Here is a 25,525-nt window from a genome sequence, read left to right as displayed (position 1 = left end):
CTTCAAGGAGTCATTCCCCTCCGAAGGAGGTCGCCTGTTCTTCCGAGCTGCATGGCTGTCCCCTCCCGTGGGGCCCCCAGCGATGGTGTTTATTACCCCTGTCAAGTTCTGGGTGTCCGGGTCGGGGGAGTTGCCTCGAGGGGCGTCCCGCCACTCGAGGCGGTCGCGACGCTAGCCCTCGCCCCTGTCTCCGCGGTAGGTGCGTCCTCTCCTGGCCTGGTCGACCTTGCGCACGAAACGCCCCAGGAAGCCGCGCTGAATCAGATCCTCTATCTCCTTTCGCAGGGTCCAGCACCCCCCGTATCATGTCCAACATTACGGTGGAAGGCACAGTACCGGTCCTGATTCCTCTTGTTCCGGGGTGTCCTCATATTAGGTGGCCGCCCCACTAAGCCCTCCGCCTCCATAACGGCCAGAACTTGGGCTCTGGGCCGAGCTAGGGGGATGTATCCTTTTTCTGGAAGCAGCGGTTGAGCGGGGGCTTTATCCTTTGAGAGCCGGTCAAAAACATTCTTTTTGGCCGGGCCGTCCTTATTCTCGGGCGGGTTTACTCGTACTCTCCGATCTCCGAGCTCCCGATCTGACTCTCTCTTCAGGCGAGCAGCCTCCTCCGCATTAGCGGCTGCGTGCGCCCTGGTCAAGAGCTCTTCCAGGTCTCCGGGAGGCTTTTCGGCGAGCTTGAGAAATAGCTCTTCCATCCTGAGCCCGTTCATGAAGGCGGCCATGACCACCTTTTCATCCTTGTCCCTGATCTGCAAGCTCTCCGTGTTGAAGCGGGTCATGAAGTTCCTCAGGGACTCGTCCGGCTTCTGCCTGATTGCCATCAGGTGAGTCACGTTTTTCGAGTAAGTTTTCCAGGAGACGAACTGGGCGGCGAACTGCCTGGCCAGTTCGGGGAAATTCCGGATGGACCCCGGTGCCAGACCTTGGAACCAGAGTCGAGCCTTCCCCTTCAGGAACATGGGGAAGGTTTTGCAGTGGACCCCATCCACAGCGGTTTGCAGGATCATATGCGTCAGGAAGACCGAAAGGTGATCTTCCTGGTCGGTCGAACCGTCGTACAGCTCGATGTTCGGGATTTTGAACCTCCAGGGTACTGGTAGTTCTCTATCTCCCGGGTAAAGGGCGAGGTGGTGTAGTTGTCCTCGTACAACTGCGGCCGCAAGATCTGCTCAAGCTCGTCCCGGACAGGCTTCCACTGGGGATGATCCCGCGGCCGGCTCATGATAGATCGGGCGGGGGAGCGCTCAGGCTCCTTCCGCGTAAGCTTCCACGAGGAGGGATTCTTCGGTCGGCCCCCAGCGGACCGGTCGCGGGAGTACCACTCACTATTCCCGACCACCGAGGCCCGCGGTCGAGGGGGGGTCCGTGGCCGTTTCCTCCTGGGAGGCTGGTCTCGTGACTCATCCTCCGATGAAGTGGGAGGTGATTCCCTCTCCTTTCCCTTCGCCTTGAAGGTTTGGGCGCCCCCGGCTTCACCCCCCTCCTTCGCTTGTCGAATTATGTCTTCTAGCATGGGAAGGTTCTCCGTCACGAACTGAAAAATCTACTGTCTCCAATCCCCTAAAAGGGCTGAGCCCCCGGCGCCTTGAGCCGCCTCGGTCTCTACTCGCCGGGACCCTTCGCCGGGACCCCTCGCCGGCTCCGGGTTCGGTGTTCTCTACAGTTCGCTTTCAACGCGTTCTCGCCATCAACCCAACTGCTCGTACATTTTTTCGTTCCCACAGACGGTGCCAACTGAAGAAGCACGAACTTCCCCGGACCGAGCTGACCTGATGAGTTCGGCGTGCTGATGAGAAGAGCGTGTCCTAAGCCTGAAAAACGAACAAGAAAGTGATCCAATGGGGGAGCCCCGAGGTCGTCCCCGAGGGCACTCCGACGGTCAAGTTAGTTTTCCGGTGAGTGAGATTCACGGGAAGTAAAAACGATCGGGAGTAATTGTCCAATAGTGAACGTACCTTGCGCAGCCGGTGTGTGTTATTATTTATACCTGCTTAGGAACCCGACCTCCGTACGTTTCGGGACCTGCCCGGAATAGCCTTAATCCCGCACTGAAGGGGAACAATCCCGACCTACGCGGGAGTGTTCTCTGTATCCCCTTGGAGCCCTAGCGGCGGGGGGCCGCGAGACTGTTCCCATGGGCCTGGGGGTCCAAGCCCAACTCAGGCCTCCCTGGGCTACCACGTGTATAGGCCCAGGACGGGGCCTCTGCATCTAGCAAACGAAAGAAAACACAAGATTACGTGAATGGCTTATTCTCTTGCTTTGAATTGCAGCTCGCCCATGAATTGTAACAGTTTTGTGACATAAAATTTGTTTATTGGAAAAATAACATTAAACTCACTACACTAACTTATATATACTAGCTATCGAAGCACACTCGATACGTCTACAACTTGTTAAAAAATATTTTTAATTGAAAAAATCACAAAAATAGTGCAAGTGAATATAACTATTTTATGTAATATGTAATAAAAAGTGTATTATACATAAATATGTAAAAAAAACCTTTGGTAAGAGAGAACGTGAGAATTGGAGGGCGGTAGTTTTGATTGAGTAGGATTTATGTATATGTTGATAATAAAGATAAGGGTAATTTTGGTAGAGTAAAATTAGTGTATTAGTACATAATAGAGATGGATAACGAAAATAAAGGTTAATAAATAATAAAGATAAGGATAAATATGAAAATAAATAAAGTTAACATCAAATTAACTAAATGCACAAACTTTAGTATTGTAAAGATATGTATGTGTGTGTATATATATGTATGAATGTGCATGTACATATATATATGTATGTATGTGTATATTTATATATGTAAGAGTACATGAATACATTATTCTATTCTTCAAAATTAGAACTTACCCATGAATTGTAATATTTCTGAAACAAAATATACTTACAGAAAAAGTAACACTAAACTTACTTCCTATCTTGCTCCTTAAGAGTCATAGTAGAAGAACCCATGTGAATAGCTTTTCTTTTACTTCTTTGCCATCCACACTTCGGCCTCACAAGCCAGTCGATTATCACTTATTAAGGACTTCAGTTAGCCTCTTAGTACAGGTCAAGGGATTCCCTTGACTTGTATTCATCTCCAGAATTTTTTGAAAGTTTCATCAGTGGGTGTAAAGGTGCCCCATTTGATCCGGTAGTGATTTAATCCCATCATTGTACTTTCTTAGGTCATTTGGGCCCATGCCCTCTCCCTTATTATAGAATAGGAGTAGAATAAAAAAGTTATTGTATGTCGACAAAAAAAAAAGAAGTTAGCCTCTTAGTAGGATAGCTGCCACTTCTTCTTTCCCTCCTCTCACTTTTTCCCCCTCAGCACTAAATTTTTAGGAATATGTCAATTTTGATCACCAAATTTTGGACTATTTCGTACTCAAACTTTTTGACATAACACATTTAATATCTAAACTATCAATTTTTGATCAATTTCATTCTCAAATGGAACATTAATCAATTTGGATTGAAAAATACCAATTTTTTGGCCAAATTTTCGGCTATGGACATATTTTGTTCTCAAACTATGCATTGCCTATGCTGTTGATTCTCTCTTTTATTGCCAGCTATTGATTTGGATGCAATTGTTTGAGAATGAAATGTGTCCATAACCCAAAGTTTGAAAATGAAAACTAGTGTTTTCCATTAATTTTCCCTTTAACAATGAAATTGGTCAAAAATTAATAATTCATATACTTAATGTGTTATAAAGTTTGAGAACAAAATTTGTCCGTGGTCAAAAATTTGTCTGGCTTTTTCCCGTCAATTTCCTAATGCAATGATTAGACTATAACTTCAATTTGACTACAATCTTTTACCATTTTTGTTTTTTTTTTGTCTCTACTAAGTGAACTGGGGCTAGAAAATTTTCAAGCTTAATACAAAACAAAAAGATGGCACCTGATACATGTGAAATGGCTTGTGCGTGGGGTAGGCGTGAGTGCATGGGGTTGCATATGCATGCATGGAGTTAGTACAACTGGAGTTAGTTACAATAGGTTAGTCAGTGATTTGTACGAATCTTATGACGTCAGTCGACGTCATAAGTTTGTTAGCTGACTTACAATCACCGCCTTAGTCACTTATAAAAGGTGAAGCTGGAAGTCTATGGCGGTATTGGATTCCATTTGTAAAGTTGCATTTTCACATTTCTCTGTAATCTCTCTCTTCCCATCATCATTCAAGTCAATAAACTTTCTCTGGTTTTCGGATCACTTCTCCATCATTTCTGTGGTCCTTAGATCAAAGATTACAGACCTCAACTGCTCTTTGCATCAATGGTATCAGAGCTGGGTCACACCAGTTCGATTCTTCAATGCCAGAGGGCACTAGGTCGCAGGACGTCCAGAAAATCGAGGAGCACGTCAGATCCATGCTGAAGGAGCAACAGGAGCAATTTGAGAGAGAAATGGCAGCTCTGTGGAATCTGGGGATCGAATTGCACACACAGAAGGCTCAAGGGAAAGGACATGGCTCCCCTCGCAATTCGGACACTCCAACCAGCAGCAGGGGAGGATATCAGGTTCTTTCTCGTCTATCACGAATTGATTTCCCAAAATTTAATGGAAAAGACTTTAGAGGATGGTTATACAAGAGTGAGTAGTTTTTTGAGGTGGACGAGACTCCCAATTCGGTGAAGTGCGATGAGTTTGGAAGGTAAGGCTCTTCAGTGGCACCAAATTTTTATGAAATCTAGACTTACACGTGAGTTTCCTATATAGGAAGAATACGTGAGAGAGCTATCTTCAAGGTTTGGAGATTCCCTGTATGATGATCCAATGGGGGAGCTTAAGAACGTGAAGCAGTTTGGGTCAGTACAGGAATACCACGATGTGTTTGAGGAACTCCTCAATAGGGTGGATCTTCCAGAAGATTACGCTACAAGTTGCTTCTTGAGAGGATTGAAGCCAGAAATTTAGTTGACAGTGTGAATGTTTATGCCTAAGAGTCTGTAGCATGCCCGAACCTTAGCCAAAATCGAAGAAGCAAAAGTGTCAGTACAGTCAAAAGGAAGGGTAGTGTCCAAACCATTCCTGAACTACTCTGACAGAACTGGTGCCATACCATTCCATGCGAATGTCCCTAGTCCGAAGTGGAAGACAAATTCTAAGGCAATACTGCCCCTACCAATGTTGCCAGCTCTTCCCAGCAATGAAAGGCAGCAGGAGTTGGTTGCTAAAAGGCCTTTCAAGAGGTTGAGTAGGGCGGAAATGGATGAGAAAAGGGCAAGAGGATTATGTTTTTGGTGCAATGAGAGGTTTTCAGCGGGGCATAGGTGCGGGAGTAAGCAATTCCATAGATTGGAGGTTTGGGACGATACGCCAGATAAGGAGGAAACGGATACTGAGGATGAGGAGAATGCAATAGACGAGGGACAATCAGCTCATATTTCCCTCCATGCCATGACCAACAAGGCTGTCCCTAATTTTAGAACAATGAGGGTCACTGGGCATGTAGGAAGGCAGTCTGTGAGTATTTTCATAGACTGTGGCAGTTCACATAACCTCATTCACCCCACGGTAGTGCAAAAACTGGGGCTAATCGCATGAAGGGTTGAGCCACTAATGGTAGAGGTAGTAGATAGGAACAAGTTGACTACTCATGATCTTTGCCCAGGCTTTTCCTGGAAATTGCAAGGGCAAGAATTCAAGGCTGATCTGTTGGTATTACCTGTAGGGGGTGCGAAATAGTTCTGGGAATGCAATGGTTAACCACCATTGGTGATATGAAGTGGAATTTTGGTGATCTCAGGATGGAATTCATGCAGAGTGGTCACAAGGTGGTTTTGAGAGGAATGAAACAGCACGGGTTACAGTTGGTGAGGCAAAAGAAAATGTAGAAATATTGCGGAAACCTGAGCAAATTGCCGGAGCACAACTCTGCATGATCAGAATGGTCCAAGAGTCGAAACCAGAGCCATTATCTCTTTTTACTATTACGGCTGGAGCTGGGGAGCAGGATGGTAACTTGCTGGACCTAGAATATTTGTTGGGTGAATATGATTATCTGTTTCAAGAACCTAAGGGTTTACCTCCTGAAAGATTGCACGACCATAGGATTGTTCTAAAAGAAGGCACTGAACCTGTCAATGTAAGACCCTATATGTATCCTACTTTTCAGAAAGGTGAAATTGAAAAATTGGTAGCGGAAATGCTTGTTTGTGGGATCATCAGGGCTAGCTCTAGCCCTTTCTCCTCCCCAGTAGTTTTGGTGAAAAAGAAGGATGGATTCTGGAGAATGTGTGTTGACTATCGGCAGCTAAACAGTGCCACCATAAAGAATAAATTTCCTATTCTGCTAATAGAAGAGTTGCTGGATGAACTTTTTGGAGTCAAGTTCTTTACCAAGTTAGACTTGAGGTCTGGTTATCACCAGATTAGAATGAATGCTGAAGATGTGGAGAAAATAGCCTTTAGAACTCATGATGGCCACTATGAGTTTCTCGTTATGCCATTTGAGCTAACTAATACCCCATCCATATTTCAAGGTCTGATGAATGACATCTTTAGGCCCTTTCTAAGGAAATTTATTCTGGTTTTCTTTGATGACATTTTGGTATACAGTGGTGGTTGGAAGGAGCACCTGCAACATCTAAAGCTTGTGTTTGAACTGTTGAGAAGGCATGAATTGAATGTAAAAAGGAGTAAATGTGCATTTGCTCAACAACAAATTGACTACTTAGGGCATATTATCAATGCAGAAGGTGTCTAGGCTGATCCTCAGAAAACTACTGCCATTAGGAGTTGGCCAATGCCGCAGACAGTCAAGGAGCTGCGAGGATTTCTGGGCCTTACGAGATACTATAGGTGGTTCATATGAGACTATGGTAAGATTACTAAACCATTGACAGACTTGATTAAAAAGAATTAGTTCCAGTGGCATGATGGGGCTACTCAAGCTTTTAAAAGATTACAAGAAGTCATGAGCAGTCCCCCTATTCTAGCTTTACCAGATTTTACTCAAGAATTCATTGTGGAAACTGATGCTTCTGGAAATGGGATTGGGGCGGTGTTGATGCAGAAAAGGAGACCACTAGATTTTTTCAGTAAGGCACTGGGAACTAAGCACTAAGCTATGTCAGTATATGAAAAGGAAATGTTGGCCATAGTCACTACGATTTTGAAGTGGAGAGCTTATTTGGTGGGAAGGCATTTCATTATCGAAACTGATCATCAAAGTTTGAAGTATATAATGGAGCAAAGGGTACATAAACCACTGCAGCAGAAATGGATAGCCAAGTTGATGGGGTATGATTATGAAGTACAGTACAAGAAGGGGAGTGATAACATTGTAGCGGATGCATTATCTAGACAACCATAGGAAGGCAATTCGCTGTACACTTTGGTTACTGTCACCACTTCTCTCAACAAGGATATACAACAGAGTTGGCAACAAGATGTGGTAGTCCAGGAGTTGATCCAAAAGCTAAATAGCAATGGTCTGCATTCTAGCAATTATTCTTGGCAGCAAGGGTTGTTAAAGAGGAGAGGCAAGTTGGTGGTTGGCAATGATCAGTCTTTAAGAAACAGGTTGATTGTCTTGTGGCACTCAAGTTCACAAGGGGGGCATTCTGGAATAGAGGTTACTTACAGGAGACTTAAGCAGGTTTTGTATTGGTCGTGCATGTTCAAGGATGTAGCCCATTTTCTAGCAGCATGTGACGTTTGTCAATGAAATAAGCCAGATAGTGCAGCTTATCCTGGCCTATTACAACCTTTACCCATACCTGAGAAGATTTTGTCTGACATCTCTATGGATTTTATTGAAGGCTTACCCCTTTCACATAGCAGGAAGGTGATCTTGGTGGTAGTGGATAGACTCAGCAAATATGCTCACTTCATTGCTGTGGCTCATCCCTATACAGCCATCTCAATTGCCCAGCTATTCATGGACCAGGTTTACAGGCTACATGGTCTTCCCCAAACCATTGTCAGTGATCGAGACCCCATTTTCTTGAGCTCCTTCTGGCAGGAAATTTTCAGGTTGCAACGTGTCCAGTTGAACATGTCCACTTCCTACCATCCTCAGAGTGATGGCCAGACAGAGGTAGTTAACAAATGTTTAGAGAACTATTTCAGGTGCATGACTGGAGATCATCACAAGGATTGGAGTTTATGGTTGCCAATGGCCGAGTACTGATATAATACAAATTTCCATTCTTCTGCCAAGTTCACTCCTTATGAGTTGTCTATGGCCAGGTCCCCCCACTTCACAGTCCTTACCTACCTGAGGCCATGACAGTTGAATTTATGGACAGGAGTTTACAGGCAAGGGAGAAGGTCCTTCACTCCCTGCGGCATAATCTGTCCAAGGCTCAACACAGGATGAAGTAGTTGGCTGATAAACACAGGTCGGAGAAGGTGTTTGATGTGGGTGATTGGGTTTATGTCAAACTTCAACCTTACAGGCAGCACACTCTACGCTCTCATCACTGTCAGAAGTTGTCTCCTCGTTATTTTGGTCCATTTCAAGTGACGGCAAGGGTAGGAGCAGTGGCATACAAATTGGCCTTACCATCACATGTTCGTATTCATGACACTTTCCATGTTTCCCTGCTCAAGAAGAAGGTCGGCACAGGTAGGGTGGGCGCGGGTCGGGTACCCGCCCCATTCACCATTTGGCTGACCCAACCCTCACCTTGCGGGTCAGCCAGTTTCTGACCCGTACCCGCCCCGCATATCAGCGAGTACCCGATTATAGGGTACCCGCTGAGATAGGGTCGGGTCAGCGGGTACCCATCCCGTCCCATTTATCATTTAATTTTTTTAAAAAATGATTTATACCAATTTAATTTTATATTTTACACATTCATCTAAGATTTAATAAATTTTTTTTCTAAAAAAGGTTTCCCACCAAGAAACAAGCATGTGAAGAGAATATAAGATAAAGGCAAAAAATTAAAAGAATTCAAAATCAATAAAAATCAATAAAATTTTGAAATACGTAGCACAATTTTTAATATATATATGTTCCACATTAATTAAAACTTTTTTCTATAAAATATAAGATCATGACCTCTACAAATAAAGCTTATAAATAAACTATAGTCTCTCATATTTGTAATGCAATTTGTTCAATAAAATTACTTATTTAGTTCTAAATTATTATTTTATAGTGTGTGTATAAAAATAAAAATAAAAATATATAAATGTGGGGCGGATCGGGTACCCGCGGGTTTTTAATTATGTGACCCTAATCCGCCCCGCATCTTAGCGGGTACCCAATCCTCTTTTGACTCGATCAAATAATAAAAATTGGATATTCTAATTTTCGAATCGAATCGAATCGGATCGGATATGACGGATTTTTGGATTAGCGGGTAATTTTGCTCACCCCTAGCACAGGGTCTATTCCAGCGCAGATCCCTGCTGGAATTACACACCAGGGACAGCTACTGTTGGAACCTACTGCAGTTCTAGACCGACGTTTGGTCAAGCGTGGAAGAGTTGCGGCTATGCAGGTGCTGGTTCAATGGAGTAACAGCTTTCCTGAGGATGCCACCTGGGAGTATTTGCAGCTACAGTTCCCTCATTTCAATTCTTGAGGCCAAGGATTGTTTGAGGGGAGGGTATTGATACACGTGAAATGGCTTGTGCATGGGGTTGGCGTGAGTGCATGGGGTTGAATGTGCGTGCATGGAGTTAGTACAACTGGAGTTAGTTACAATAGGTTAGTCAGTGATTTGTACGAATCTTATGACGTCAGTCGACGTCATAAGTTTGTTAGCCGACTTACAATCACCGCCTTAGTCACTTATAAAAGGTGAAGCTGGAAGTCTATGGCGGTATTGGATTCCGTTTGTAAAGTTGCATTTTCACATTTCTCTGTAATCTCTCTCTTCCCATCATCATTCAAGTCAATAAACTTTCTCTGGTTTTCGGATCAGTTCTCCATCATTTCTGTGGTACCTAGATCAGAGATTACAGACCTCAACTGCTCTTTGCATCAGCACCTAACTCATTTTCCACCAACCCATTGCGCCCCTAACTTTCAAAGGGGTTAAGTGGCATGTCCAAACGTGGGAATGGGGAATTTGGATGAATAACGACAGCATGTTGCACGTTTGGTTCAACGCGAAATCCATCTTTAATTTCCAACCTCACGTTTTGTAAGCGGGGTTTGGCGGCTAGTTGTGGACCAATGGTGCACGGGCGGGATAATTTCGGAAACCTCCCTTGAGGTTCTTAATAACCTTAGGATGCTCCCCTCAATATTTTAAAATTATACATATCTCCCCTATTAGTACAAAAGTACTCTACTATCCCTAATAGGACTCAAAAGACTTTTTTTTGGGAAAAAAGAAGCTCAGAAATCCAAGAAAAAAAATCAACTAATTTTATTTTTTAGGCTTTTACGTTTCTGCCTTCTACCTTTGCTCGCTTTCCTTGTGCCCATCTTCCTACAACCACTTTCCCAATCCCCTTTCCCCAACTTTTCTCCTCTACATCAAGACCAATTTTTGTCCATCAACCCTAGTTTGTCCTTTGTTCCATTCCCTTCCCTTCTCCTTTTTTTTGATTTCCCTTGCATCTCCCTTTCTTTTTGGCAAATGTGACTAGGCTCATCTCTCTTTTTTTTCTCCTATTCTAAGTGTAGTGGGTTTGATTATTTTGCATCTATTTTATTCGATTTTGGTTGATTATGGGTGATAAAACTTGGTGATATCAAATATCAAAAGTTTGAGAGATGGATATTGGGCTTTAGACAATGATTTGCTGAAAAAAATGGCTGCAATGAGAGAAAGAGGGAAGGGGATTTGAGAGTGGGGTTAATTGTTGATGAATTGTTGTTTTGGGTAAAATTTGAGGTTGAGTTTTATCAAATTTGGCAACAAGTGGCGAGATTTGTTTAGGTTGCAGGATATAAATTGGATTGTGGTTTTTTGGGTACCCACAGTTGTTGGAATTGGTTTTGATTCAAATTGGGGTGGTTGTTTGATTTTCCTAATAGTGTTGCTTAAAAGATCACAATCATCAAATTCCTTATTTTTGTCTTTTATTTCTTGGTAGAAAAGATTTCATGACTTTCGTAATAGTCTAATTTGGAAGAAGGCAATCAACAGATGCAACCAATATTCAGCAAAGCTCTTTTTTTTTAAAATTTTTTGGGTAAAAAGGGTAGTTTAGGGTATTTGAAGGAAATGATAGGCTATTGGGCCTATTTTGAAGCATAAACAGTGAAAGTAAGGGAAGTTGGTGTAATTTCTAAAACCTAAGGGGAGCTGTCTGAAATTATCCAAGAGCTCAGGGGAGGTTTCCGAAATTATCCCTAAAGAAAAAGGACAAAAGTTTAAATATGCTCTTCTTTTGTTCAATATGTATTTAAATTACCTATTGCTCCTTTAACCTTTGAATCTTATCAATTTGCTCAATGAATTACACATTACTAATTAGTTTGATTTTCTTGATGTTTTTCCCATCTAAAGAAGTTTCCTAAGTTGATTTACACATAAACACCTACTCAAACGCACAATACATACACAAAAATTAATACACCTTCAATATTGGCATACAGATTACTATTAATCAGAAGTAAGATTGAAAAATTTTTTATCAAACGCTACCTATATAAGAGTACAATGAAAGATTCTAAAACTTAATATTAGACCTTTGTATTGGGTTGGGCTGGCCCGAAATTAATCCGATTGACCCTAAATGGAGCGGATTGAATCTCATGCAATGTAAGTTAAAGTGAGTTTGGGCTAAAATATTTTGCACGATTTAAATATGAGCTAAATTTGGATTGTACTGAATTTAGTCCACTTAATTCTCGACCCAAACAACATTTATATACTAAGGATCATATGTGGGATTTAAGAAGATTTATTTATCTAAATCCAGTCAAATAATTGAAATTTAGATGGCTAATTTGTGGTAAATTGTTCCTTTTCAATCTCTAGTTGATACATTTATGGGTGTTATGGTAAACTATATTTTTTTGTCATGAAATTCAAACTTCTTTTAGATATTAAGAACATCTATGGATTAGCTGGCTATTTGGTTTAAGTAGATTTTCTAAACATGAAAAATACATGACATAAGTTTAGGTTTATCCGAATTAAGTTGAATGCTCGACCTTTTTTGTGAGCGAGCATAAGTTGAATTTGGGCTCAAAAGAATGATGTTTTTATATGAGTTGAGTTTAAACATGTCAAAATCCAATTCACATAATCTAATTGACAAGCTTAATTAATACTTCCAATTCGAGTAAAAAGAGGAATACACTTTATAGATTTGGGATGGGCAAAAATACGTGATGATCCGAATATCCATGGGACCCGATCCGATTCACTCCAAAAAATAAGGTATTCGATTTGTATTATTTGATCAAGTCAGAAAATGGTTGCCTACCTGCTAATATATAGCATGGGTTAGGTACAAAGGATTAAAAATCTGTGAGTACCTGTGTGAAAGCCCGAAAATTTTATTGTCTGATTTAAAAATTAGAGCATGTTACATTCTTCCTTTTGTTATTGATTGATTTACATGTTCATTGATCCTTTTAATAAACAAATGAATTGATACACCTTAGGAGAAATTGTGTGCTTTACACCATAAAACATTAGTATTAGTTAGAAGCTATTGTGGTATTAGAAAAAACAAAAAGAAAAAAAAAAGTGAAAGACACTTGTCTTAGTGCATGTAAATGTCTAACGTACAAGAAGCAAAATGTTGCACCTTCCATTCTATTAGAAACCGAAAAAAAGTACCAGTACTTGTTATTGTCTTCCATTAGAAAACCGAAACTACTAGCACTTGCCTTTGTCTACCATTCGAACCAAGAGTTATACAAACTACTAGTACGTGGCATTAGCCTTCCATTAGAATTGAGAGGAAGAGTAAAAGAAACACAACCTTTGTTTCTTCCTTAACCTGTTAAAACACAACATTTGTTTCTTTCTAGTCCACAAACGTGAAGAAACTAGAGGCAGTTAATTACTTTTCTTCTTCAATTTCCTGCTACTTCTAGTTAGTAATGTTTTAGGTTGAGTTAAAACCAAGAAAAGAATCATCAAAGCTGGAAAGTTTGTTTAAAGTTTCGGCATGCTGTCCGATAGAAAAGCTGCAATTTTGGTTTTTTTTTTTTAAAGAATTTTGCTAGAGTATGAAAGGAATCCATGCTTTTATGCTCTGTATATTCTTTATTTGGTGATGCCTGTAAGTTTTACGGTGAAAAGCTTAACTCTTGTGGCTGGAATTCTTGTCTAGAGGACTGCATGGCCGCTGGAAAATTTCCAGCTTGCCCCGATGATGAATCTTCTGGTTTAAAACTGAAATTTGACAAGAAGTTTTTGCTGGATTTCGAAGCTACATAATCTTATTGCAATGTTTATGTGAATGCATGTCGAATTTGGTTGATGTTTGATGCATTAAATGAAATGTTGGAGAAGGTATATGGCTGGAAACTTCAGCTTTGAACCCGAGAATGCTGTTATGTTTTCTTAAGCTTAAATTTCATCTTATTTCATCTTGTAATCTGAAATTTATGCATAAATTGATAAAAAAACATCCCTACTCCTCTGTTTTACTCTGTATATTTCGATTGTCCTGATTTGGGAGGAAATAACTAAATCTAAGAAAAGAAATGGGAGCTCGTCGAGCATGCAAAACTGTTTGGCAGATTTGGGTTTATTGGATGAATTCGATTGTATTGCTGAGTTTTTCTGGAAATTTTAGCTAAGTCTTAACCAAAACGATCTATAACAAAATGATAGTAAAATGTACCTTGAATTTGAGGAAGTTTAAGCAAGAAAATAGCAAACTAAAGGAAGAAACTTAACTACCATTGCTAGGAAACTGTTTCGAACCATTTTAAAACAAGTGCTTAGATTTTGAGTTTAACTTTGAATTCTAAAATGGAACATGAACCAAAACTGACCAAAATCTCTTCAAGCCTTCTTATAACTATTTTACTTGTGAAAATTCATCCAAAATATAGGATAAAATCAAGGAAGTTTATAGTAATACTAAGCTGCCAATCTCTAGGAAATTTATTAACTTTGAATTTTGATTTCTAAAATGACCCTTAGAACCTAAATTCCAACTTTTATAAGAAAAGGTAAGTTGTAGCTACCACTTAATCACCTTAACTTACTATATTTCAACAAAATATAGAATTTTAAGACTTAAGGGGGTTAAGTTACCTAAACTTTGGAACTAGGAGTTACTAGAATAAAATAAGTACTAAGATTACCTCAAAACAAAAGAAATAAAATGTATACATTTAAACATCTTGGATCATACATATAGGTATATATATATACACTTTTAGCTAATTGTATAATATTAAGTTGAATTTAGTTAAAAGAATCGAGTAAGCCTAAACAGCTAGAATAATCACTTAAAACCTATTATTTTTGCCAAGTATTACACTTAAACATCACTTTAGGAAATTTAACAAATAATCTAATAAATTTACAAATATCTCAGGGGCCAAGGATGAACTGAAGAAGGGGCCGAGCATCAAGGAGTGAATTCCAACTACTTTAGGTGAGTGTTTCCACATTTGTGTGTTTAAATTGCCTATGTGCTACTTAAACGATGGCTACATGATTATGCTAGTGCTTTATTGTGAAGTGTTTTCAATTGTCCCTCGTCTTCTAACTCGTTAAAGATTGATAATTGACCAAGTGTTTTTGTAAGTATGCATGATTGTAAGCCGTGTACGTATTTCATCGTACTTGCTGAACTGAGCCCCAAAACCCTTTGTTCAATAAACTATTTGAGCCAGCAAAAGGGCTTGGTCAGATAGAACGGTAGCTTTGGGTAAGTGTTTCAATATGTTCGAGTATTACCATAGAGTAATTGTGAGAACCCTCATTTTTAAAATACAATTTCCCCAAACTACATGCCTTGCACCAAGATTTAAACCACCTCTTATATGCCCTAGCATTATATTTCACAATGTGTTACAACAAATCCCTTGTATTGACCCTCACTTTAAAACACAATTTTCTTACTTACATGCCTTATTATAAGATCTAGACCATTTAATATATGCCCTTACAAATTATTTTCTATGTGTTATAATAATTTCCATGCATTTCATTTCAATTCATTTTACTTGAAGTAAAATATTTGCTTGAGCTAGGTTGTAAATAATTCACCACTTGTAATTGTCCAAGTGTTCTTTTATTAGTGGTAGAGACTTTATGTGAGAGATTAGAGGTGTTGAATAATTATTGGTGCATTTGGAAAGGTAAGAATGGCATTAGTCAAAGATTAAGAAAGGTTAGGACAATAATGGAGCCATGTGGCAAAACCCTAGCCATGTATCTTGTTTGACCAAAGGATTAGAGGAATTTTAAACCAACTTTGCTTCATTTTCCTCCAAAATTTCGTCCACCTTAAGGGCTTCCAAGGGAAGGAAGAAAACTCCATCTTCTTGCTATGACAACCTTAGTTTGATCTTGAACAAAAACCAAAAGAGAAAGATCTAGAGTTTGTGAGAAAATTTCCTTCAATCTTTGAGGTTGTTTCAAGCCTAAAGCTTCTATTGTGGTGGTTTGTTTGGTGACCAAAGCAACTTGTAAGTAAGGTATGTAATCTTTAAAATTTGGGTTTATGATGTTATATCATCTACTTGAGGTTGAAATGGTGAAAACAACTTGTTATGGTTGAATTTGGGGTTAGTTTCTTGAGTTAATCAAGTAATGGTTAGGTTTACTAATATGCATACCAAGTGTTTGATGAAATGTCTAACCCTTATTCATGTGTGTTTATGAAGTATTGATATGTTTTAAACCCCTATTTAGTTGGATCTAATACTTGTTATGTGCAAGGAATGAAAATAACAAGAAGAGTAGAAGTTAGAAATTTTTAAAGTGTGCTGACCGAAACTTTTTAAGCTTGCTGCCCGGTTTTTCCTTGATATTTTCATGCACATTTTGGCTACAAATGTGAGTATTATATGTTGGGTTATGTGTGTGGAGGTTGTCTACAAAAAAATTAGCCAATTTGGTTGAATAAATTTTGAGTTATAAACAAAGGAGGAAAACTGGACTAGGTCCAGAAATTTTCTGTCCAGCCATCTTGTTAAGGTCATAACGTGTTACTCACTGATCGGAATTGAGTGCCATTTGTGGCAATTGAAAGTAGACTCTTAGAGCTTTAAAACGGTACAAAGCTCATTTTCTGGTTCATCCCGAGCGATCCGTGGCGAGTCTGGAAAGTTGGCTGTCCGGGAAGTACTGTTCATCCGAGACAGTCCAGAAAGTTCATTTGGTTTCTTAATTTTGAGCCACTTATGTTGGGATTTTGGAAATGGTTTCTTCTAGACAAATTTAGCCTTATGAACCTAGTTTCCAATGCAACTGACGGAACCTAATTCTGACTTTCCCACAATGAGCAATGACCGTTTTCCCGAGGCTGGCCGGGCGAGACAGTTTAACCCGTAATGAAGCCTTTGAGCTGTAGTGAAACTTTTCTTTTGCCAAACTTTCATGTACATACTAGACTTGTTTTCCATGAACTTTCACCGTGGTTTAGACCCTATTTGCATGCCGGATTAAGTAGCTTAAGCTACTCACTTGGCCTCTTAATGAACCTATACTTTAGTAGGGAACGAATCCAATTATTAATGTTTTCACTCGTTGACCTAGGTTTGGGCAACGACGGTGATCGTAACTGAGACGTTTGACGTCGATTATTACTTTTGCTTGACAGGTGAGTGTTCCACTACCTGCTACTTGTTATGTGAAATATTCGTGTACTTGAAAGTATTGAATTGTTATTGTTTGAGCCAAACACTGTTTTAATTAAAATTGAGGCGAGTGTGTACTTTATCGCACTCGACCTTCCTTATTTTTTCTTTTCACTAAGACTCTACTTACTGAATGAATTAACATGAAATGAGATATTGCTATACATGACTGTGCTTAAGTTGCGTGGATGACATTCCACCAACTACTGTTACTGTTTGGGTACCCAACCTCATAGGTGAGTCGGTTGTATCGAGCCAGCAAGGGCTTGGTCGAGAAGGCCGATAAACCTTGAGGACTGTTTACTGTTCACTGGAAATTGAATCTTGCTTGGAGGTCCCTGGTGAAGCATAGCCGTTGTGCTTGCTTGTTGTGTTGTCCAGCACCACCAGTGATAAAATCCTCGGCTTGATACTGTTTCATTGGAATCCTTGAGCATTGGAAACTCGGATTCCTGGTATACTCGAGTATTACCAAACTACTGTTTATGGAGTGCGGGCCCGGTGGGGGGTTGTTTGGTGGACGGAGACTGGTGAAAGTGGTGTTCTACGGACCTATATACTGTTACAAGTGTTGACGGAGTGTCAACAGGAGGCAATTATGATCAAGCTCAAGTGGACCTTTGGCTTTTGAAAGCCACCCGTATCCTTGAATTGAACTGTGATTAAACTGTTATTTTACTGTACGGTGTTTAGTTGGCTATTTTGTGATTTTATGTGGCTATGTGTTTACTTGTTTACCTAGAACCTCACTGGGTTTTAGCTCACCCCATTCCCTTTGTTTTCCTTAACAGATCGGGAAGGGATTTGATCGAGGGCTTTCTTAGCTTTATTTTGCCGTTCTTGCGTTTTGAGGTTGTAACTTTCGTTTAAGCAGACTTGTAAGCTTAAATTCTTAAGGGTGATTTATATTATGTAATTTTGAGTGAAGCGTGGTAAGTTGGCATGCGATGATATATGTACTAAGCTGAATTGTAGAATTAGTGATTATGTTTGAGTTAGTGTTTCAATCTCCTGCATTGTCAAATGTTACATTCGTTTCATTGATGATATTAGTACTTTGAACGACTGAGTCCTGGCGAGAGCTGGGCAGGCAGTCCGCTAATACCCTAGGGTTTGCCCTAGGGAGAGGTGGGGCTGTCACAGTAATAGATTACTGAACTGATATGGCTATCTAAGTGAGGGAAGTGTTTACTGTTTTGGAGGTTATAAGGGGGAGTTCAGTGGAGTGTGTAGTATATTGAAATGGATATAATGGAAACATTGTATCCTTTTGAAAGTGATTGTTCAGTGAAGTGTTCTTTATTTTATTCAATGAAGTGTTCTTTTCTTGTTTAATTTTGATTATGTGTTAAGTTTTTGATGATTAATGCTTGTTTAGAAAATCTCACTGGGTTTTGCTCAACCCATTTAGTTTGTTTTTCTTACAGGAAGGGAGAATGGGAGTAGGGAGTAGTTAGGAGTTAAGCCGAGACCCGAAATTGTACTTGGAAAATTCCTTTAGTAGTTAAATGTTATAGTTATTCTAACTTTTATTTTCAAAGGTTATAAGTATATATATATATTAAATGCTTTAGAATAAGACATCTTTACTTTTGTTTGGGATGTACTTAAGTATGATGGACTGTTAATGGCTTTAGTTACTGAAATGTTATCTCTCAAGTTAATGTGAGTGAGGGAGTCCTGATAAGAGTCAAGCAGGTGGTCCACTTAACCCTTTGGTTCGCCTTAGGATCCAGTTGGGTCGTCATAGGTGGTATCAGAGCAATCTCGTGTGGTTTCTACGCGATGTGAGTTTGGGCCAAGTGGTGTTATGGTCTCGATTACGTGAATGAGTGCAAGGGACAAAGTGCTCTTATTGAGCATAAGGTAGGACATGATTATTGAACTATGAATTTTAGTATATTAGGCGTAAAAACTTTATCATGATACTCGGAAAAATTAGAATTGTATGTCGGGTAGGAATTCCAAATATGGTTGATTTACTCTGAAATATCGGCCGGAATTATCTTATTTTCGCATTCTTGTACCCGAATACCAAATATTTCATTCAATGGTGTATTTGTAAATTGGGAAGGATTTAGTATATTGCATTATGATGTAATTAGAAATCATGATTGAATTTAGGGAAGTAGAACCGAAGATATCAAGGCTAACTTTTGAGAGTTAAAGGTGAAGAGGTAGTAGTGGGATCTTGAAAATTAGTTCAAATTCTCCATTTTAAGATGAATAATTTTACTAGTCCTTCAATGGTAAATGGATTATATGCCACCTCTTGCCTAAAAATATGGTTTTCAGACTTGGAATTTGAGTGAAATAGTAGTTTAAGTAAGGACCATGCGGCTGTGAATAGCTTTAAATTGTAAGGAGACAACTTGAACTGAGATAAGTTTGATAAATCTGCCATGTGATTAGTATGCTACCATTTGCAAGTAATTATATGTGAGTTCTCAATGAAATTGTGACTCCTTAAAATTTATTGGACGATTATTTGGGGCTAATGTCCAATATGATAAAATACCTAGTTGTTGAGTTATTAGAAAACCCAATGTATGAAATGTTTGAGTTCATTTAGAATACTTAAGAGCCATTGATGTATTTAGATAATGATCATACTATTTGATTTGGTATCAGATGTAGTAGATCTACAATTTACTAAGGAATCTTTGATTAGTTTTACTGATGAGGTAATTGGACTTGTAAATGCATTTGAAGATATTATCACTTCGACTATTTTGAGAGTCCATGATACATTATTGACTTTGAAATGGGATATTTGTACCCGACAGTTAGTGTGAAACAGGCTATGATCAATTTGAAGAAAACTAGTAGGGTAATAGTGAAATGAGAGGAAAGTGTAAGGCTAAATTTTTATTGGTATATGTTTTAGACATTTGTCATGAACCATGACACTTGTCATCATTTTCCTTTTGCCATCTGTTCAAAACAATCTAATGCTTTTAGCAAGACAAAAACTTATTCTTGCATGTTCCTTTTCCTTGGCAACCGAGACAAGTTTTTGCTTGTTTCTTTTCCCTATCAAATCGAGAGACAAGTAGAATTTAAGATTGAATTGATGCCTAAAAGAAATCCTATTTCTAAGATACCTTATTGTATGACATCAGTTGAACTTAAGGAGTTAGAGATACAGTTACAGGATCTATTGGAACCAGGCTTTATACGACCCAGTGTATTCTCGTGGGAAGTGCCAGTATTGTTTGTCAAAAAGAAAGATGGAGGGTTGACACTGTGTATAAAGTATTGGGGTTTAAATAATGTTGTAGTTAAGAATAAATACCTTTCGCTATATATTCACAAGTTATTTGATCAACTTTAAGGAATAGTGGTACTGTTTAAGATAGATCTTAGGAAGGGATATTATCAACTATAAATTAAGATGGAAGATATAGCTAAGACGGTCTTTAATATACAATATGGACATTATTAGTTTATAGTGATGCCCTTTGGATTAGCTAATGCCCCAACGACATTCATGAATTTAATGCATTGGGTTCTTTAGGCCATATTTGAATCAATTCGTGCCAATAGTCATCAACGATGTTTTGATGCATTCGAAAACTTGGGAGGAACATGAGCAGCACTTGAGGATGGTATTGTAAACTTTAAGGAAGCATTAGTTATATGCTAAGCTCAGTAAGTGTGAGATTTCGTTGGAAAAAGTGTCGTTTCTAGGGTATACATTTCCAAGGAAGGAACCACTATGGATCTGGTTAAGGTAAAGGCTATTATCAATTGGAAATAACCAAAAAAAACCCTACTGAAATTCATAGTTTCTTGGTTTAGCGGGATCCTATCATCAATTTATTCAAAACTTTTATAAGCACAGGACAGAATTTCGAGAACGAAATTCTTTTAAGGGAGAGAGAGCGTGAGAGTCTGAAAATTTTCATGTCTTATTTAAAAATTAGAGCATGTTACATTTTTCCTTTTGTTATTGATTGATTTACGTGGTCATTGCTCCTTTTAATAAACAAATGAATTGATACACCTTAGGAGAAATTGTATCCTTTACACCATAAAACATTAGTATTAGTTAGAATCTGTGGTGGTATTAGAAAAAAAAAAGCAAAAAAAATGTGGAAGACACTTGTCCTAATGCATGTAAATGTCTAACATACAAGAAGCAAAATGTTGCATCTTCTATTCTATTAGAAACCGAAAGAAACTACCAGTACTTGGTATTGTCTTCCGTTAGAAAATCGAAACTACTAACACTTGCCTTTGTCCGCCATTAGAACCGAGAGTTATACAAACTACTAGTACGTGTCATTAGCCTTCCATTAGAGCCGAAAGGAAGAGTAAAAGAAGCACAACCTTTATTTCTTCCTTAACCTGTTAAATCCGAAAAGAAACAACAAGAGAATTAGGCGCTTTCTTCATCCCTTCAACTGTAAACATCAGCCAAGAAAACAAGGAAACTCTAGCTCAGTTAGCTACGGATTCGAGAGGGACAGAGAACTGAACTTTCTAGTCCACAAACGTGAAGAAACTAGAGGCAGTTAATTACTTTTCTTCTTCAATTTCCTGCTACTTCTAGTTAGTAATGTTTTTGGTTGAGTTAGAACCAAGAAAAGAATCATCAAAGCTGGAAAAATTCTTTATTTAAAGTTTCAGCATGTTGTCTGATAGAAAAGCTTCAATTTTGGTTTTTTTTTAAAGAATTTTGCTAGATTATGACTGGAATCCATGCTTTATGCTCTGTATATTCTTTATTTGGTGATGCCTATAAGTTTTACGATGAAAAGCTTACCTCTTGTGGCTGGAATTCTTGTTTGGAGGATTGCATGGCTGCTGGAAAATTTCTAGCTTGACCAATGATGAATCTTCTGGTTTAAAACTGGAATTTGACGAGAAGTTTTTGCTAGATGTCAAAGCTACTTAATCTTATTGCAATGTTTATGTAAATGCATGTCAAATTTCATTGATGTTTGATGCATTAAATGAAATGTTGGTGAAGATATATGGCTGGAAACTTCAACTTTGAACCCGAGAATGTTGTTATATTTTCTTAAGCTTAGATTTCATCTTGTAAATTGAAATTTACGCATATATTGATCAACAAACATCCCTACTCCTCTGTTTTACTCTGTATATTGCGATTGTCCTGATTTGGGAGGAAATAACTAAATCTTAGAAAAGAAATGAGAGCTGGTCGAGCATGCTAAACTGTTTGGCAGATTTGGATTGATTGGATGAATTCGATTTGTATTGCTGAGTTTTTCTGGAAATTTTAGCTAAGTATTAACCAAAACGATCTATAACAGAATGATAGTAAAATGTACCTTGAATTTGAGGAAGTTTAAGCAAGAAAATAGCAAACTAAAGGAAGAAACTTGACTACCCATTGCTGGAAAACTGTTTCGAATTATTCTAAAACAAGTGCTTAGATTTTGAGTCTAATTTTGAATTCTAAAATGGAACTTGAACCAAAACTGACCAAAATCTCTTCAAACCATCTTATAACAGTTTTACTTGTGAAAATTCATCCAAAATATAGGATAAAATCAAGGAAGCTCATAGTAGTACTAAGCTGCCAATCTCTAGGAAATTTATCAACTTTGAACTTTGATTTCTAAAATGACCCTTAGGACCTAGATTCCAACTTTTATAAGAAAAGGTAAGTTGTAACTACCACTTAATCACCTTAACTTACTATATTTTGATAAAATATAGAACTCTAAGACTTAAGGGGGTTAAGTTACCTAAACTTTGAAACTAGGATTTACTGTAATAAGATAAGTACTAAGATTACCTCGAAACAAAAGAAATAAAATGTATACATTTAAACATCTTGGATCATACATATAGGTATATATATATATATATATACACACACTTTTAGCCAATTGTATCATATTAAGTTGAGTTTAGTTAAAAGAATCAAGTAAGCCTAAATAGCTAGAATAATCACTTAAACCCTTAATTTCACAAAGTATTACACTTAAACATCACTTTAGGAAATTTAACAAATAATCTAATAAACTTACAAATATCTCAAGGGCCGAGGGTGAACTGAAGGAGGGACCGAGCACCGAGAAATGAATTCTAGCTACTTTAGGTGAGTGTTTCCACATTTGTGTGTTTAAATAGGCTATGTGCTACTTAAACGATGGCTATATGATCATACTAGTGCTTTAATGTGAAGTGCTTTCAATTGTCTCTCGCCTTCTAAGTCGGGAGTGTATTTGATAGCACTCGACTTAATTTGAGATTAAAGGTTGATAATTGATCAAGTGTTATTATAATATGTATGACTGTAAGCCGTGTACGTACTTCATCGTATCAGCTGAATTGGGCTCCAAAACCCTTTGTTCAATGGATTATTCGAGCCAACAAAAGGCTTTGGTCGGATAGGACGGTGGTTTTGCATAAGTTTTTCAGTATGCTCGAGTATTACCATGGAGTAGCAAATTACTGAACTGGTATAGCCATCTAAGTGAGGGAAGTGTTTACTATTTTGGAGGTTATAAGGAGGAGTTCTGTGGAGTGTACAATGTATTAAAATGGCTCTAATGCGAGCGCCGTATCCTTTTGAAAGTAATTGTTCAATGAAGTGTTCTTTACTTTATTCAATAAAGTGTTTTTTTCTTGCTTAATTTTGATTACGTGTTAAGTGTTTGATGATTATTGCTTGCTTGGGAAACCTCATAGGGTTTTGCTCAACCCATTTAGTTTGTTTTTCTTACAAAAAGGGAGGACAGGAATAGGGAGTAGCCAAGAGTTAAGTCGGGACCCGAAATTGTACTTGGAAGATTCCTTTAGTACTTAAATGTTATAGTTATTCTAACTTTTATTTTCAAAGGTTATATATATATATTAAACGGTTTAGACTAACATATCTTTACTTTTTTGGGATGTACTTAAGTATGATGGACTGTTAATGGCTTTAGTTACTGAAATGTTATCTCTCAAGTTAATATGAGTCCTAACGAGAATTAGGTAGGCAGTCCGCTTAACCCTTTAGTGTGACGCCCCCACTTCTCCCAAGGGCGAACCCAAGGGTATCCGCGGGACGCCTGCCCAACTCTCGCCAGGACTCGGTACAATTTCCCTTCAAATTTAAGAATAACCGATCGATACTAAAAGTCGAAGGTATAAAGGAAAGTCAATTCCTTAATAATCGTTCAAGTCTTACATCATAAGTTACCAAAATATCTTACATTACTAAAATATACAGCTTCCAAAAGTTGTCTAAACGAATACATTCAAAATTCTAATCAAATGGGCCATCAAATCGACCTCTCCACAATTCCTTCCATTTCAGCTCCTGTTAAAGAAAACAAATCTAACGGGATGAGCGAATGCTCGTGAGGCCAAGAAAACATGCAACACGCGTAGTACAAATAACAATAGCACTTACGCAAGAATGAGGGCTATAATATTCAGGTGATTCACAATTTATACTAAGATACCCTTGAGTAGGATATAGGAGCTCTTATGAGCTAATTTCTATTTGTTTTGTCAAAGTTCAATCCAATACTTCCTTGTGATGACATTCCATCACCCGATTAGGTAATCAAGTCCGTAGAATTTCACTTTTTCAAGTATGGTTTTGAGTCGACATGAGAGGTACATCCCACCCGAATCGGTGTGGTACATGCTATCGCTCAGGGAATCGGTTACACGTTTAGGGTTCTTGAGTCGACATGAGAGGTAACTCCCATCCGAATCGGTGTGGTACATGCTATCGCTTAGTGGTCGATGAGACATCGCTCCAATCGACTTATACTTTATTTATAGTTTTGAGTCGACATGAGAGGTACCTTCCACCCGAATCGGTGTGGTACATGCTATCGCTCCGAGAACCATTTATAGCACTGAGACGGTATGAGAGGTACCTCCTACTCAGATTGGTGTGGTACATGCTATCCGCTCAGAGCTCATGAGTTAAACATATTCATGTACAATTACCAATTATTGTTTATGGTTTTGAGTCGACATGAGAGGTACCTCCCACCCGAATCGGTGTGGTACATACTATCGCTCAGGGAACCGAGTATAGCACTGAGTCGGGATGAGAGGTACCTCCCACCCGAATCGGTGTGGTACATGCTTCCCCTCAGAGCTTACGAGTTAAACATGTCTATGAACAGTTACCGATCATGTGTATCCATGTAACAAGTAACGCATAATTAAAGGAAAGAGAGAACGAGGGTGTCCCCGCGTATATACACATAAGTCGAGGAGGCTCACTCCACTCGACATCACAACACAAATATGGTTGGCAATAACAACACTTCACTTAATTCCTATAACAATTCATTTCACACAATTCGAAAATCAATTCACATAGCACATTTTAACTGTAGCATTCCCCAAAGGAGAACGAGCGCGATAAAATACACACTCATCTCAACAAATTTACGTATCATGTATAACACTTGTACAATTCACATTTCAATTACATAAGTATTTAACATGCACTTGACACTCACCAAGTAAACAAGAAGAAACGGCACTCGAAGTTCAAGCGTCCACCGTGGGATCCTCTTGAAGTTCCTCTTGTGTGCCTGAGCAATTAATAAGGATTTATCACTCAAAACCCCCAATTATTACAAAGATTGTACTTAATGCATAATCTAAGAAAATCCCAAAGAAAACGAATCCCAACCACTCGTAAATCGGGGTTCAAAGATGGGATTTTAATGCACAAAAGCAATTGAGATTTCATCTTGGAAATCAAGTTTAATACATTCAAGTAACATCAAAGGAATAAGGAGAATTCAAAAATCTCTATTTCCTTAAGACTCGGAAATTTAAGTTTTGGTACGAGATCTTTGAAAAACCGTATCTC

At 38.8% G+C, this 25,525-nt stretch overlaps 1 protein-coding gene and 1 long non-coding RNA gene across 2 annotated transcripts; one reads left to right on the top strand and one right to left on the bottom strand.

Annotated features, from left to right (window-relative positions):
• Positions 1-269: 269 nt before the first annotated feature.
• Positions 270-1,010, bottom strand: LOC113774042. The gene has a single exon (XM_027318618.1). The coding sequence runs from the start codon at positions 1,008-1,010 to the stop codon at positions 270-272; it is 741 nt and encodes a 246-aa protein (XP_027174419.1).
• A 14,418-nt stretch (positions 1,011-15,428) lies between these two features.
• Positions 15,429-17,640, top strand: LOC113773234. Its single transcript, XR_003468781.1, has 3 exons — positions 15,429-15,549; positions 16,613-16,676; positions 17,505-17,640. It is a non-coding gene; the product is annotated as an uncharacterized LOC113773234 (long non-coding RNA).
• The last annotated feature ends 7,885 nt before the right edge of the window (positions 17,641-25,525 follow it).

The sequence above is a fragment of the Coffea eugenioides genome, chromosome 6, assembly GCF_003713205.1.
Source record: "Coffea eugenioides isolate CCC68of chromosome 6, Ceug_1.0, whole genome shotgun sequence".
Taxonomy (NCBI): Eukaryota; Viridiplantae; Streptophyta; class Magnoliopsida; order Gentianales; family Rubiaceae; genus Coffea; species Coffea eugenioides.
The sequence above is the reverse complement of the archived record's forward strand: the minus strand, read 5'-3'. Positions and strand labels throughout refer to the sequence as shown.

Bases quoted from the DNA above. Each gene is read 5' to 3' on its own strand.
- LOC113774042 (XM_027318618.1), bottom strand. From the start codon at position 1,010: ATGATCCTGCAAACCGCTGTGGATGGGGTCCACTGCAAAACCTTCCCC.